At 33.8% G+C, this 15,826-nt stretch overlaps 2 protein-coding genes across 5 annotated transcripts in view; one reads left to right on the top strand and one right to left on the bottom strand.

The window, feature by feature from the left end:
• LOC136025353 (tyrosine 3-monooxygenase-like) overlaps positions 1–7,112 on the top strand; it is a 224,749-nt gene extending 217,637 nt beyond the window's left edge. For all 3 annotated transcript variants that reach the window (XM_065701291.1, XM_065701289.1, XM_065701290.1), the window contains exons 10-11: positions 3,525–3,754; positions 6,821–7,112. In XM_065701291.1, coding sequence (XP_065557363.1) covers positions 3,525–3,754; positions 6,821–6,989 — 399 coding nt within the window. In that variant the 3' untranslated portion in view covers positions 6,990–7,112. The remainder of the gene's footprint in view (positions 1–3,524; positions 3,755–6,820) is intronic.
• A 2,506-nt stretch (positions 7,113–9,618) lies between these two features.
• LOC136025351 (tetraspanin-11-like) overlaps positions 9,619–15,826 on the bottom strand; it is a 45,695-nt gene continuing 39,487 nt past the window's right edge. For both annotated transcript variants that reach the window (XM_065701287.1, XM_065701288.1), the window contains exons 5-6: positions 13,331–13,483; positions 9,619–9,841 (exon numbers count right to left, since the gene is read on the bottom strand). In XM_065701287.1, the coding sequence (XP_065557359.1) occupies positions 9,689–9,841; positions 13,331–13,483 (306 nt within the window). In that variant the 3' untranslated portion in view covers positions 9,619–9,688. The remainder of the gene's footprint in view (positions 9,842–13,330; positions 13,484–15,826) is intronic.

Raw genomic sequence — 15,826 nt, 5'->3', positions numbered from 1 at the left:
GATTTTAACTATTTCTATATTTTTTCTGGGAGATTCTATATTTTTTTAACAATGTGATTAATTCCATGTATAAAGAATATGTATACGTGCCATGTATTGGTAGGTATTTTGCAACACGTATATCTGTCAGTTAAATCAGTGATTTACTGGCCTTTTCTTTGTATTGTTTTTCAACCACGCTTACGTTTGAAGGTTGATATCTTAAATCAATAACTCCTTTTGGGCATTTTTGGCTGTAAGATCTTTCTCTCTCACTTACTGAGATTTACTTACTTACTTACTTAATCCTCAACCAGGGTGACGTTGAGAGTGTCGTCAGCCCTCTCTACGTGGGGCTGTCTGTAGCAAGGGTCTCTGCATCAGACAGCAAAATTCCAGCTTAGTCCAGGAATTCCTGGACAAAGCTGAAATAAGCAAACTCTACTATGCAAACTCCATCAGAATTAGGTTCTTCCTCTTGGACACTTCCAGAGAATATTGGTTGGTTCAAAGTGGTAAAGAATCCGAGCCAGAGTGTCGACAGGCAATTGCAATAGATGTCAAAACCAACGAAGTGTCTCCTCGGCAGCCAGGTGTAACAAAGGTGACTGGGAAGTCACACTTCGTAGGTAGTTGTTGCTGATAAAGTCTGTCCTTTGGAATTCCTCAGTCGTTCAAGGCCAATTAGATTGAAAAGTTTTGAGACGGCACTGGACAGCTGCAGTTGCCGGCCAAGTTTCAGATCTGTATAGCAGGATTGATTAGACTTATCCTCCAATGATCTTCATTTTGGTGGCTCGTTTGATTATTGGTTTCTTCCAAAAATGGCTCAGTCTACCGAAGAGCACAGGGGCCTTTGCTGTGTGTTCAGCAGCTTCATCGTCAATGTAGTCATCCGATGAAATAATAGAACCAATATAGGTGAAGTGGTCAACCACTTCAATTTAGTTTCCGGCGACCAATTAACTAGAATTATTGGTGTCAAAATTTTGCTGCACTAACATGACTTTGCTTTTCTTCTAGATAATTGAAGGTCCTGTCCTGACAGCTTCGTCTTACTTGACTTGAAGTTTGTGACTAGTGCTATGTCATCAGCAAAGTCACAATCAATGAGAACCCTATCTCCGTACTTGAGTGCAAAGCTCAACTTCCAGGTTGTACAAGTCATAAAATGATCAACAATACAATTAAATGTCTCAGAAATAGCTGAACAACCTTGAACTGACTCCTGTTCTTACTGGGAAGAATGCGCTATGTATACTATTCACTTGCACACGACTCTCACTCTCTTGATGCATAGCCCTGAGTAAACAGAAATATTTGACGGGAGGCCAGTATAAGAAAGGATATGCCATAGAGAATCTTGATTAACTGAGTCAAATACTGCCTTGAAATCGACATAAGCAATGAAATCTGGTTGACAGAGCTCATTCAGTTTATCGATGATTCGTCTTATGGAAAACATCTGCTCTGTCATTTGCCAGGCATAAAACCAGCCTGGACTATTCGGCACTTTCGTCAAAGGTGTGCAAAACATCTTTGCGAAAAAAACCCTAGAAAAGAGCTTGTCTGGTACCGACAGGAGCGTTATCCCTCTAAAGTTTTTGCAATCCCTCTTGGAACCTTTTTTCTTACACAGAGGTATGATCACTCCTGTGCGCCAGTCTTTTGGAATGGTTTCCGAGTCTCTTATTGCAATGAACAGTATCTGGAGTCATATTGCCACCGCCGTTTTAAAGCAACTCCGCAGAGATTCCACAGATGCCTGGAGTCTCGCAGTTTATCAAACTCTTCACAGGATTTTGAATTTCTAACTCTGATAATGGCTTAACGTCAACATTAACGAGGTTATTATTGACTACAGACAGGGGGATGGAAGGACTCACTATAAGTGGAGAGAGAGCGGACGCATTAAGCAGACATGAAAAGTGTTCATTCCCCCTTACACTATATCTCCAAGGATCACCCCATCTACAGATAGTACTTTTTCTATTGGTTTAGCACACTGACTCGAGAGGTCATGTAAATGTTTGTACACTGTTTCAACGTCCTTCCTCGTGGCTACTTCTTGCTGCTCATCAGCTTTGGCGTCATCCAATGACTTTAGATTTCTTTGTGTCAGCATATTCTTGACGCAATCGAAAGAAGTCAATAGATCTTCATATCCCCCCACAGTCTAGTTTGCCTTCGGAGTGTAATGCTGTCTACAGCCTCCTGTGACAGCCAGGGTGTTTTGACCTGAATTGCAAGCAAAGAGTTGTTCTAGCTGCGTCGATTACTCCAGTTTTAAACGAGTACCACATGGTTTTAATATCCGAAAGCTGGTACAGGCTTTCAAAACAGCTGTTAATCTTAACTGCTTACCGCTGTTTGATCGTAGGAGTATCAAGACTGCGGAGATATAGAGTTACAATGCGCTTGTCCCCCTTCTGAAATTTCAGCTTAAGAAAAATTTTATATAACTACAAGTCGGTGATCAGCATTACCCAGGTCAGCGCCACAAAACGAACGGTAATTAGAAACCGACGTCCTTCATTGCCGAGAGGTGATGATATAATCAGTCATTTTCTTTGTGACCCCGTAGGTACTATACCAGGTATACTGATGAATTCGAAGCCTTTCGACAACTGCGTAGGAGATAACAAGCTGATATAGATTTCTTACTTAAACTTTCTTTCTTACTTATACAGATAGAAAAATACATAGAATGCGAAGATTAAGATGAAATAGATTACGTTAAATAATGAATTAAACAGATCAGAAAAACCCACTCAAAAGAGAGAGAGAACAAAAAAATAACTTCGAAGTATCCAAATTTTTCTTTTTAATCTAAAAGGCGTTAAACTCTAAAATACCAGTCTGGTACCTCACGCCTTGGACCCTCTGGGGTTATCAAAGAGTATTTGTATGCTTTGATTTTGACTCTGTATTCCTGGACTGACCAGTGTGCTGCTTGGATTTGAATGTTTATCTTTTTAGGGAAATTGATGTGTGTCTTTAGTGTTTAACGTTGGTCTTTTACTGTTGGGCTATAAAACCTTTTTTCTACTTTTATTTGACAATGTAATTTCTGCTTTATTAACGTTGGATACCAATTACCAATTTGGAGGATCTTGTGCCTCTAACCAGTCAAATGGACGTTTCATTTTGGATGGGGGGAGAAATGAAACAACTTTAATTGTAATATTTGAATGAGAAGTTCAGTCACAATCCTTTTATGCGTTATTTGATGATGTAATTTAACAATATATAAAAAAAAAGTTTAAGAAGAAATATATTGCCTTGCTAGAAGGCGTTTTTATTCCCCTCTGTAATTCGCTTAGAGATTTTGCTTTTCAACAATGGAGTATTAGTTACTATCACTGAGGACTTTGTATTCATGAAAACAAGGGATTTCTACTAATAAAATTGCTTAAATTTGGCACCAGCTTCTTTCAAGTTTTAGGATAATATAAATGAACTTGTCAAAAATATTTATTTTTTGTTTATTCTTGAAAGATAGTTATACTGCACTGAATAAATCTATAAGTCATTTTTTTAAATAGCTCTATTGGTTTACGGTTGAATTTGGGCTTTGCAAAGAAAATGGAAAGCTGAAAGCCTACGGTGCAGGACTTCTATCTTCCTATGGGGAACTACTACATGCTTTGTCAGACAAACCGGAGCATAAACCCTTTGAACCCTCTGCTTGTGCCGTTCAGGCATATCAGGATCAAGATTTTCAAGATATCTACTTTGTAGCAGAGACACTGGAGGATTGCCAATTTAAATTTAGGTAAGCTCTTAGTCAGCAGTGATCGACCTTCTATATACAATGTGAAAACCGCTTCTTTTTAACATTTCATTTTGCAAGGTTATGAATATAGGAAACTCAATTCGGCTTAAAAAATTGACGCCTAAATGGCTACGTCTAAATCTTAGCCGATTAACATTCGATACGAAACTAAAAATATATTTATAATCAATGTTGTTTTGGTGCTTCATTTCATGTTATTTGGTCGTAACTGTGCAGGTAGACAAAATACTCAAAAATATACAATTCATCTCTATGGTCACATCTTATAAAGCATCTAGTAAATTTAAATAAGCGTAGTTCTGCTTTGTTATGGGAGCAATTATTGTCTTTTCAATTGGATCCTACGAGATAGAAACTAATATTTTGTATTTGCAATGACTGATATGTAATTATCGTATACTAAAAGAAGATAGGTAAGCACAGGCGCATAGATCCCATTGGCCAATTTAAATCCCCCGATGTGCTGAGTTTGGTGCACGCAACACGGATCGGCCAACTCTAATGTGCTCTCTGATTGATGATCATCTCATCCTCAAATATGAATCTAAGACCACCAAAACTGGCACATGACGAAGAAGGGCTGCAGTTAAGAGGCTGACGCAATAGAGTTTTTAAATAAGATTAAGGTGTAAAACAACCAAACCAAACGAAACTCATTCAACAAACACACATGAAGGGATTTCCAGGCCTTTACCTTACCAAAAAAATTTACAATGTTTCAAATTATGTTCTGTATTTCTCATGCAATTAATTTTTTTGTGTTTTAGCTATTGGAAAACAGGAGGAACCACTTGTCTTCCATGTGGGCATCCGTAGAGGAAAATTTTTTTTTAATATTTTAGATTCAGCTCCCTCCTGAGATACGCTTGATCTTGGATTTTTCAAAGATATTCATCATTTTTGACGCATGTCTATACGAATATTGAACTTGATTGTAGAAAGTACAAATTGAACACTGTCTAAATCTCATCTTGAGGTAGATTACAAAATGGAATTCAATGAGAGCCCTAAAGCTACTATCTAAAAAAAAATGAAAAATTCTAAAAATATCTAAAATACATGATAACAAATATAAGATAAGATGTAAAAATACATAAAAAAATCTAAAATATCTAAACATCTAAAAAATATGAAACCTATCTAAAAATATGAAACTTCTAATTTTTCAAGAAAAGAATGGTCACACTAGCTTGGTTGTATGTTTTCCTAGAGTTTATTGTATCTAACTAGTAGTCGCAAATTATTGAAAGAGGGTTGGGTCGAACGAATATTTCAAGATCTAGTGCCCTTTGTAAGTATCAAAAGTGATGATGTTAAAGGAAAGTGACATATTCTATAATTTGAGCCTATTGAACAGCAATTTTGGCTATTGAAATAGTATTCAGTTGCCAAACTGGCGTAAGGTATACCATTCGTCCCTATGCATTGATGCAATCCATAAAGAGAACGAGAATATAAAAACCATTAATCTTAAAAGACTAATAGCTATAGGGCATCGCATACTCAAACACGGAGTATGATGATGAGGGGGCGAAGGTGCCCCTCTTATTGTAGAGACGATAGTATATTTTGGTGACCTGTGGTTCCTTTGGAAAAACAAACACTAATGATATCTTTTCTCCAAGCATTGTTCTGTAAAAGCTAAACGATTCAGGTTTGAGGGAGAAGTAGTCTCCCTCAAACTTGAGTCAGGTTTGAGGGAGAAGTAGAAGATGACCCTGGGTGTGGAATTAACAATGTAGAGAAATTAAGCAAAACAATTTTTTTCAATGAAATGGACGATATTACAACCCCAAACGAACAGAAACTATTTTGTAAATGAGAGGGCTGCTTCGTTCGAAAGTTTCGCTTTTAATGCTGAAAATTCTTTTTTTTCTTTTTTTTTTCACCGCCCAGACCAATTGTTAAACTACAAGGGCAATTGGCATAGGAAAATAAATATTTTTACAAATTGCTCAAGAAAAGAAAAGCTTGTTGCTCTGCATTAATTTTACATGATAAATTTTTTAGTCAAGTGTTTTGAAAGTCAACTGGTTATGTAAGCACTATCCTAAAGTAACCATTGGTTGGGCAAAAATACAAAGTAATGTTTGATTTCACAACAAGCGATTACCCAATAACTACCTTGCTGCGCTCATAGTTTCTTTTAGTAAAGTGCTTTGAATCGTAGCGTAAAGAGTGGAGTGTTAAGAAGGAGGTAAAACCTTCCTGATATGCTTGGACTTGATGCTCATGACGATAGGAAACAAACGATGGCCATGGACTTAATCTTTGCAAAGGTGGTGGTTGGACTCCAAAAGGTCTCGATCTATTTCAAATAGATACAGAGAACAGAATAGATAGATACAGAGTTATAGCAAATGCAATGTTTCTGCTGTCGGAATTGAGAGATTTTAAATACAACGAGTTACAGTTCTGTTCACTAACAGCCGCTAAAATTAACGAGGAACATAAGATTAAAACAGATGAAATATCCTGTCTAGTGAGAAAAAAAAACACACCAAAAAATTAATGTTTGTTTGTATGAGACATAACCTTAGATCCGCTAAGAAAAAATTGTGGCGCAGCTTTGCAGCTGCAATTCTATGTAACATTATAAGTTGGGGAGCGGCAAATTATGTCAAACATATGAAGCTTTAGAGATTTTGCTCAAATGCTTAGCAGGAGGCTACAGGGTCATTGTACAGTTGTTTTCATGTTCAACGAGCTAGGTTACAGACTGATTAATAGCAATAGAGAGTGAAATAGTAATCTTCAAAAACATAATATAATTTACTCAACAGGGACATATTCAGGAGGAGAGGCTAAGGATTTCAACCTACCCCCGAAAATTTTTGTTTAGCCCAAACAAATGTAGCAAAAATGTACATTAGCAAATTCTTGCCTCCCCCCCGGAAGTACATCCTGACTGCAGCTCTGACATCCAAGATTTTGGTTTATGTGGGCCTTGAATAGGACAATTTTTATGGATGATTTTTTTTTTACTTTGAATGATGAGTAGTGTAGCTTGTAAATGATTTATTCAGTCAAACTCTATCATTCTAGACGATGGGTTGAAGAGAACATTCGACGACCATACGACCTCTGGTATAACCCTTTTACACAAACTCTGGAAGTACTGGATTCTACAGAAAAAGTACACCAGGTCACAAAACAAATTAACTGGGATTTAAACAGCATACAATTTGCCCTGAAAAGGCTTGGTACCCTATAAAGGGGGCAATATACCAAAATCCCGTGAATCTAGTTTCTGCTGTAGCATATGTAACATCGTATAAGATTGATTTGTTAGCAGTTATACCCCTGTTTAAACATAATAAATTAATGTTGCAAGCTATTAATGCGTCTCGGCCTAGGAAACCCTTATAGATACGGTATCTTTTGTTAGTTGAAAATTTCGTAGCTTCGGGCATGTGCCACTAGGTTAATTTTGAAGCTTGTTATATTCACGAAAAATCAAAAAATACAGAATAAGCCATTTAAAAACTTAAAATCCCTTATTCAAACATGGCTTAGACATTTAACAGTATATTAAGCTATAACTGTGTAATGTAAGTTTGTATATTTGAATGAAAGAAAGACATTTGCCTGTACGAGCAGTTGTTTAAAAATAAACTCTTTTTTTAATGAAAGTAAGCCATGAATAGTAAATGAAAAATCATTTAAATCTCACTTTTTCGGGTTATCAAAAGTCACTTCTTTGTGAATGTGAAAAAAGTCACATTCAAAAGTCACTTCTCTTACGATCCATCCCTCTCCCCATTAAATCAGAGCCATTAGAACTACCCATAGAACACAAAAAGAGGAAATTCAAAGAAGACGCAAGACCCAAGCAAACTTAAAACTTACATATTGGAAAACACACAGAAAAATCTACTATTGAATCTTACGGTTGTATCTCGTTATACTAAGGGAGACTTTTTGATTTGTAGCAAATTTTGGAAATTGCAGCTTCAAAAACTAAGCACAATTCATAGCTAATCCAAAAAAAGCCTTGAATTTTTAATAGGCTATCTTTAAGATGAAGGGGTTTTATTCTCTTCAGCAACAATGGTTCACATGGCACCCATAAAGGGGGGCAAGAAAAGAAAGAGAAATTACAAAAACTGTTGCAAAGACTAGTTAGCATCAAATTCAGCATATTTTATACGTTGCACCATCATTTTAATATAAAATATATTGTAAAAAATAAATATAACCGGCCATTTCTAGAAAGGGATATAGTAAGCCCTCAAAATATGCTGGACAGACAAGAAAAAATCACTTCTTCTATTGTTGAGATAGTTTTTTTTCTGTTTTACCTTTTATGGATGGTGCTGATCTGTATCCTGAGCATCTTCCCAGACTCGTTAAATGGCATGATTTTAATACTAAATAAATTAGAAATCGAAGAGGCAAAATGGTAAATTGCAGTTGACTGAAAACTCAACTGCAACTGTTTGCAACTCATATTGCGGTTGAATGAAAGCCAAACTTTGGCTTATATCAGCTATTTAATGTACAAGCTTCCTGATAACATCAATTTGTGCAATCTGAAATTTATAGTTCAGAGTTTTGTTTTCTTGTGAGTTTCAAAATATAAATACCGAAGAAATTTACCTAATGTATTAAGCTAATAAGATTACAATAAACATGAAAGAAAAACTTTTGGTCTAATATTAAGCAGATCATTATAAAGTAACGTGAATATTGATATTTATAAGCAAAAACAACTAATTTAACGATCAAGCGGTTAATATTTGAATCTATAAGAAAATCTGGAAACCCTATTGGCTGAAAAGCCATCTAAATAGAAAGTTGGGTACTCCTTAGTGCAACAAGTATTCTGGTAAGTATTATTTGTCCCTTTGTTTTCCTTAGATTAAACCTACGTATTTATTCCTTTCCATATCTTCAATACGTCTGTAGTCCTTTAGGATTCTGTTTTAAGAGGGGTTTCACGTTTGCTTTTACTGTCAGGGGATTGGGGGGGGTCTAAAACTGTGTAAGAGACCCGCACTTACCATTATGTTACAATTATTGCTTATTTCTGCATAAGTTTTATGTTTTGTTTTAAGGGCTATGGGTTAAGCCCCTGCGAAACACTTATAAACGTTTTTGGGATACGCTCGCATCGTTGCTTGGAGACGGCCTATTTTGACTTAGGGATTTGTTTCTGAGGTTCATTATGTTTTTATTTTAGCCATAGATTTAACCCTCATTTTTCTTCTTTGCGATATCGAGGCATTAGCCTGGTGTCTATAGATAACAAATTACTTAGTAATATGATACTTTTCAGACTGATAGGTGTTGTAGACAAAGTTATAAGAGAAGAACAGTGTTGGTTTAGAAAGGGTAGTTTATGTGTCGACCAATTTTAAATCTTAGGTTAATAATTGAAAAGTACCTGTGTTATCAAATGCATTGATTCCTGCCCACGATCATTGCTATGACACCATTATAGTGCAAGAAGATCTTTATCAATTGTATATTAGAATCCATATCAAAATTTCGTTTATTAGACATCATGTCAGTTCAAACTCACCTCAATTATTTGAATAATATACTTGGAAAAAAAATCAGATAATAATGGTTCCAAAAATTTCCTTATCAACCGGAAATTGCGATAACAACCTTTTATCAAAAAAGATTTTATCACAGCCGAAAGAACCATTCGCATCATAAGTACCAAAAGGAGCAGAGATGATGATGACAAATGTATATGCGTTTACATAAATTCAACTACCATTCCAAAAATTCAGTCCTAAGAAGAAAGGCTCCGAAAAATCTAAGGATTTGGTGACAAATTCAGTCATGAATCCATGCTTGATTCATGCGTTTGATAAAAATAAAAAATAGGACGATTAAAACAAATATTTACTCCTTTATTGGTAATTTGTAAAAGTCAATAAATACAAATACATTGTGTAGATATTAATAAGGATTTTCCTTAAGTTTCTTTAACTTAACAAAAAGGCAAATGGAAAACAGGATGGCTAGAATTTGGGCCAAACAAACGCCAAAAGTAACTGCGGCTAAGACAGTAAGATGTTCTGTGATTAGTTTTTCCAAGCCATGAATGCAACCCTGGAACGATAGATAATTAGTAAAAAATTTGGCTCGTATAAATTATCGCTGCTGCGCCTACAGACTTTCACACTTCACCCTGATCCACATTTCCGTTCAAAAGTAATTTTTTTTAATTTTAATATACTTTAAATACGACTAAAAATTTTAGATACGACTTTTCAGCATGACAACGAGGAAGTTTGTGCGGCTAGAAATACTCACATTCTCCATGCATTACCATAAATTATTATTTATATTTTTTTTTCAAACTGTTTTTGTTCTTACGTTTTTTAATGTTGTTTCTTGTAAATTTTTTTCTGATTTTTTTTTCAAAGACCACGCCGCCTTTCTATGGCTGGATGAACGTTCGTATGTATGTGGAGATAAAAGTATATAACTATAAATTCAACAACCTTTCTTTTGCAATTAGAAGACAAAGAAGATTTATCCACCTTCATTAGAAATTCAACTGACATTTAGGCAATTTTAAAGAAGAATATTTATAAATCAAGAAAATTTAAATACAAAAATTTATGAAGTAAATATTTTGTTCTGTATAAATATGTTAGTTTTAATTTTAATACTTTAGTATGTCTACTGATGACGATCGCTGTATATGTGGTGGAAACGTCTAAAATACTACATTTATTAGTCACTAAAAAAATTGGATTACAATTTTTTGGAAGGTTTAAGATAGAAAATTTTTACCCTTTCCTCTATTGAATTTTTTTACTTATTATTTATTTTTTTTTATAAATGATAAGTATTATAAATAATAAGTATATTATTTATTATTTATTATTTATTTATTCACTGGAGTCACGAGAATTCACAAAAGTGAAAACTATCACTATTGACTAAAAACAAAAAACAAAAAAAAAAATCAAAACTGAAAAATCTTTCGATTAGCCTTCATATGCACTTTACAACCGTTTCTTCTAAAAACGTAGAATAAATGAAGATTTGCAGACAAAAATCAGTTTAGTCAGAAGAGCAATAATTAGAAATAATATAAACCCTTATTTGAAATAGATTAGAATGTAGATTGTGCATGTGTATGAAATGTATATCATATTTAAATGCATGTGTATACATTCATTTTGTACGAGAATGTCAGACTATCACCCTTCTAGCTGAAAAGTGGTTTGTAGAATGACAATTGGTTTTAATTTTTTTACAAAAATTTTTGATCAAAAGCATTTTTGTTGACAAATAGCATAATTTTGGTAAATATTTTTGATTTAACATAAAAATATATTTCCAAAATTCCACAAAGTCAATTATGGATCATGATTCTAACAAATTTAGCTACAAAAAAAGAAAAAATTGAAACACCATTTAAAGGCTAAAAACGAGTATAACATTAAACTTTAATGCAATAAGCATTACTAAACAGTTGTCCCAAATAATTTTTGAACCAAAAAAAGAGTTTCCTTCGTCACTTTTTTTTGAAAAATTGCTAAGAACTATTAGCAATAATTTTGTATAGAATACTTATGAAACTTATGTGATAGAAACAATTGTTGGTACAATCTTAAGATTTTTAAACTAACCCATAGTTTAAACTTCTAGTTTAATGCTTGAAAGTCTTAAAATACTTAATTAAATACTGCGATTTTAATAAATTCTACCAGTTCGTAAAGAAAATTTCAAAGTTGAGAAAGTCCTTTTTTAATGTTTTATGAGCAGTCATTGAATAAAAAAATCTTTTGAAGCTTTTTGGAAAAAACAAACAAATCCAAATATTTTGTAGGTCAATGAAAGTTTGATTGTACATAAAGATAGTGACACCTTCATCTTTTTATTCCTTCCTTCCAAGAATGGTCATGGTTACTGCATAATAAAACTAGCCACTAGTCACTCATTCGAACAGCGAACAGCCGAGTCCAAACTGTATCGAATAATTCGAACCGGTCACTCGTTCAAGTTGTCGAGTTCAAACTCGCTTGAGTAGTTTGAACCAACACTCGTTTGAATAGTCGAGTTGGAACTCGTTTGAGTATTTTAAACCAGTCACTTGTTCAAATAGTCGAGTTCAAAATCGTTTGTATAGTTCGAGCCAGTCACTCGTTCAAATAGTCGACTTCAAACTCGTTCGAATAGTTTGAACCAACACTCGTTTGAATAGTTGAGTTTGAACTCGTTTGAGTAGTTTAAACCAGTCACTTGTTCAATTAGTCGAGTTCCAAATTGTTTGTATAGTTTAAACCAGTCACTCGTTTGAATAGTCGAGTTTGAAGTCGGTCGAACAGTCGTTTTAACATTTAAAACAAAATGTTGTATGAAATGAAACATTCTTCTCATATGAAACATATGAGAAGGAGTGGGCGAAACTATGTTGACCTCAGGCTGCTTTGCGATAGGCTATTGTGATAGGCTATTTGTTGTATTTTAGTGGAATCTCTCATTTTTCTTTTTTAATCTGAGATTTTTGGACGAGACTGTCTGTTTCTTACGATGAAAAACTAAATTGCAGCATTTTAATTTTGAGAATTGATGGCTTTTGTATTTTTACACGGTAACGAAAACTTGTTTTTGTGTGTGTGTGTTTTGAGGCTAGACAAGTTGACGAGAATACGCTCTGCAGTTTCCCGAACATTTTCAATCAATTCATCTGGTTGATTGGTTATTTACAATATATATAACTAGCAAAAATCAATCCAACCCTCTCCTTTTTTAGGCATCAGTCTCTTGTGGATGGTACATTCGGCCATTAATTTTCCTATGACTCTTACTGCAAATCTTGATTTAAAAATTTGAGGTTAAACTCTTATATAAGAACATTTATGTTCTAATAAGAAACTATCGTAGTAAAAAAAGGTAAAGGATGCAGAACTAGACTCTTAAAGTTCAAACTGGCGGTGTTGATCTCCGTCTCAAGGCCCTTCAGCCAGAAAGTGCGACGGGGAATGGGGGCCAGCCATCCTGTGCTTTTGCACATCCCTCCTCCTTACCTTCCCCAAATTTCTCTAGGTACCTATTTAGAGTTGGGTCAACTCTGGGTGGGTTTACAGAGTTACGCCACTGATTCCCTGTTCCAAACCAAATAATTGGAAACACTAGGACTCGAATCCTCGCCCTGCTGACAAAGGATTCCAATCCAGCACACCAACTATCGATTTGATGAATGAACTCATTTGTTTTCCTAAAATAGACCGTGTGGGCTTACAGCTAGCAATATAGGTCCACAAATCAATTTTTTATTCATATAAATAATTTTTTTTATTTATATCAGAAATATGAAAAAAAAATTTCATATTTCCAAGGCATGAAATATATATAAGGCATTCCAAGGCATTTGGGATGTTTCCAAGGTATGAAACTCACACACAAACATACACACACACACATATATATACGCATATATATATATATATATATATATATATATATATATATATATATATATATATATATATATATATATATATATATATATATATATATATATATATATATATATATATATATATATATATATGCAAAATATCCAATTATTTTACTTACGTCATAGTAAATGTTACTGGGATGATCTCTGATACCACATGAAGGGGTTTCTGATTTACAACACGAATCAGGTACAGTATTATTCAACCGACTATGCTTTATCCATAAACTATGGACCCAATCTTCATATCTTGCCGCTCCACAACATTTGAACTATTGTAAATAATAATATCAATTAATAACAAATAAAAAAATATCAATTAACAAATAAAAATATAAATATAATAAAAAGTAATATAGCAAAAAGATTAATATATTAAGCAAGTTAATAGAATAAAAATAATAACAAATTTTTAGACAAAAATGATACTGCGTAAATTATAAACAATAATAAGGTAAGATTTATTCTTAATCAATACATGCACAACAATAAACTGTACTAGTTCCCCCCAAAAGCTCATTGGCTTAAAAATTATGGGAAGCCTTTACGGATTAAAAGCTGAAAAAAAGATATTTACTTACTGAGAGGAAATAAAGGAAGAAAAAATAATGCACGTACGGAGTAGAAAAATATATACATCTCAACAATAAAAAAAAAGAAAAAGTAAAGAAGAAAAAAGATGTTGTACAAGACGTTATCCTCAGAAAGACTCCATGACCTTTACAAGGGAGGGAATATATGCCAACTATTAAACACTAACTATAAGATATACTACAAAAAAAAATCATTATATTAATAACCCAAATGTAGATCCCCATTAGGGCTCCATGGACGCATAAGAGGGCTGGGCCTCCAATCACGACTTTCGTATATAAATCTATTAATCATTCAAGAGCATAAAATGCAAAGCATCTATTCACAAAAATAGAGAAAACAAAAAAAAAACATTCAAAAGAGAAAAAAAAGAAAAAGAAAAAGAACAAAAAAAGAGCACAAGAGACAGAAGGAAAGAGAATTCACTCAAATAGAAAAAAGTTTAAAACAACATAGTTTAAATATAACTTTTCATACTAACAAAATGTACTTTATGACATTTCATATTAACAAAGTGTACTTATTCGAGAAAAAAGAGTTGCAAGACAAACAGTAGAAATTTCTACATCCCCACCAGCCCAAACCTTGCTATCTCTGGGTCCAGGTACTAGAACAAAATTAAAAAAAGTTTTTACACTGAAAAAAGTTTTTTCTTTCGCTAAACTGTAAAGTATTACGCAGAAAGCTTTTAGGAGTGATAAAAACGTTGTCAATAAGTGACTCCAAGCGTTTTTATTTACCAATTAGCTTGTCGCTTACCAATAAGGTACCGCTTTACTAAAAAAAATAAATAAAAAACTATTCTTTTCAACTGAAAGTTAGTAGAATTATTAAACAACAGAATTTACTTTGCTAGGGGGGTTTCCCCTCCTCAACAGCTCGCTCTTCATGATAAAGTTTGTTGACATTTTCAGAAAAGTTACTTCTTGTACTAATTAAACAACCTTTGTGTTTCAGGAGTCTTTCTTAAAGAATAGGGACAAAATTTAAACTTTAGCTTAAAGAGCGAGGCTTTTGAGGGGGGGGGGGGGGGTACACCCTTGTATAAGTAAAAATTTCTGTTCGTTATAAGTTTTATTATTTCTCCTTACTTTCAGCTGAAAAAACTTGTTCTTTTATATTTAATTTCTGATAGATTTTTTTAAATAATGCCAGGAAATCTGACTCCGCCTCCATGGAAAAATTCCCCTCCCCATGAATATATAACTGGAAAATGCAATACTGGTGAAAATTTACCCAGGATAATTACCCGTAACACCTCCACGCGTAAAATTGAGTCACTGGAGAGAAAGCAAACTATAAAGAAATTTCGCATAGAAATTCTTGCAAATCCCTCAGTATACAATTTCCTCTGAAAAGTTCAGCCCCCAGAAAATTCCCTCTTCAGGAAAAATTTGTCCCGTGTAAATTCCCCCCAGTAAAAAAAAATCATCCTCCCCTCCCCATCCGAAAAATGTATGCATACTTCCCAAAATACTAATATTATACAAATGCTATATGTAAGTAAACAACGAGCAAATTTTATAGCTTAAGGACCTTTCCTCAGGGGGTTGTAGCGGGTCATGTTATTTCTAAAGACATGGTTATTAGACATTTCAACTATGCTGAACAAAATAGCTATCTAAAAAATATTTTATTTTAGGAAAAAAACGATTTTAGGAAAAAATGGCGTGGGAGAAGGTCTAGTTGCCCTCCAATTTTTTTGTCACTTAAAAAGCATACTAGAAATTTTAGTTTATGTTCGAATGAGTCCTCTCTCGATGTTCTAGACCCACTGAGATGATACGATCACCATTGGGGAAAAACCAAAATAAACAAAACACGTATCCGTAAATATGCAGAATAAGGCAATTAGAAGTTTGGGTGAGTATCTTGCGTGTGGTAGTACTAGAGATAGTTTTAGAGATTTAGATATTTTGAATATTGATTTTATTAAATCTCAACAGATTTTAATTTTTGTATACCAGGTTTTAAATCGATTGTCTCCTCAATATTTTAGAAGTTTTTATCGATATAATTCA

This window comes from Artemia franciscana, chromosome 3 (genome assembly GCF_032884065.1).
Source record: "Artemia franciscana chromosome 3, ASM3288406v1, whole genome shotgun sequence".
NCBI classification, from domain to species: domain Eukaryota; kingdom Metazoa; phylum Arthropoda; class Branchiopoda; order Anostraca; family Artemiidae; genus Artemia; species Artemia franciscana.
The sequence above is the reverse complement of the archived record's forward strand: the minus strand, read 5'-3'. Positions and strand labels throughout refer to the sequence as shown.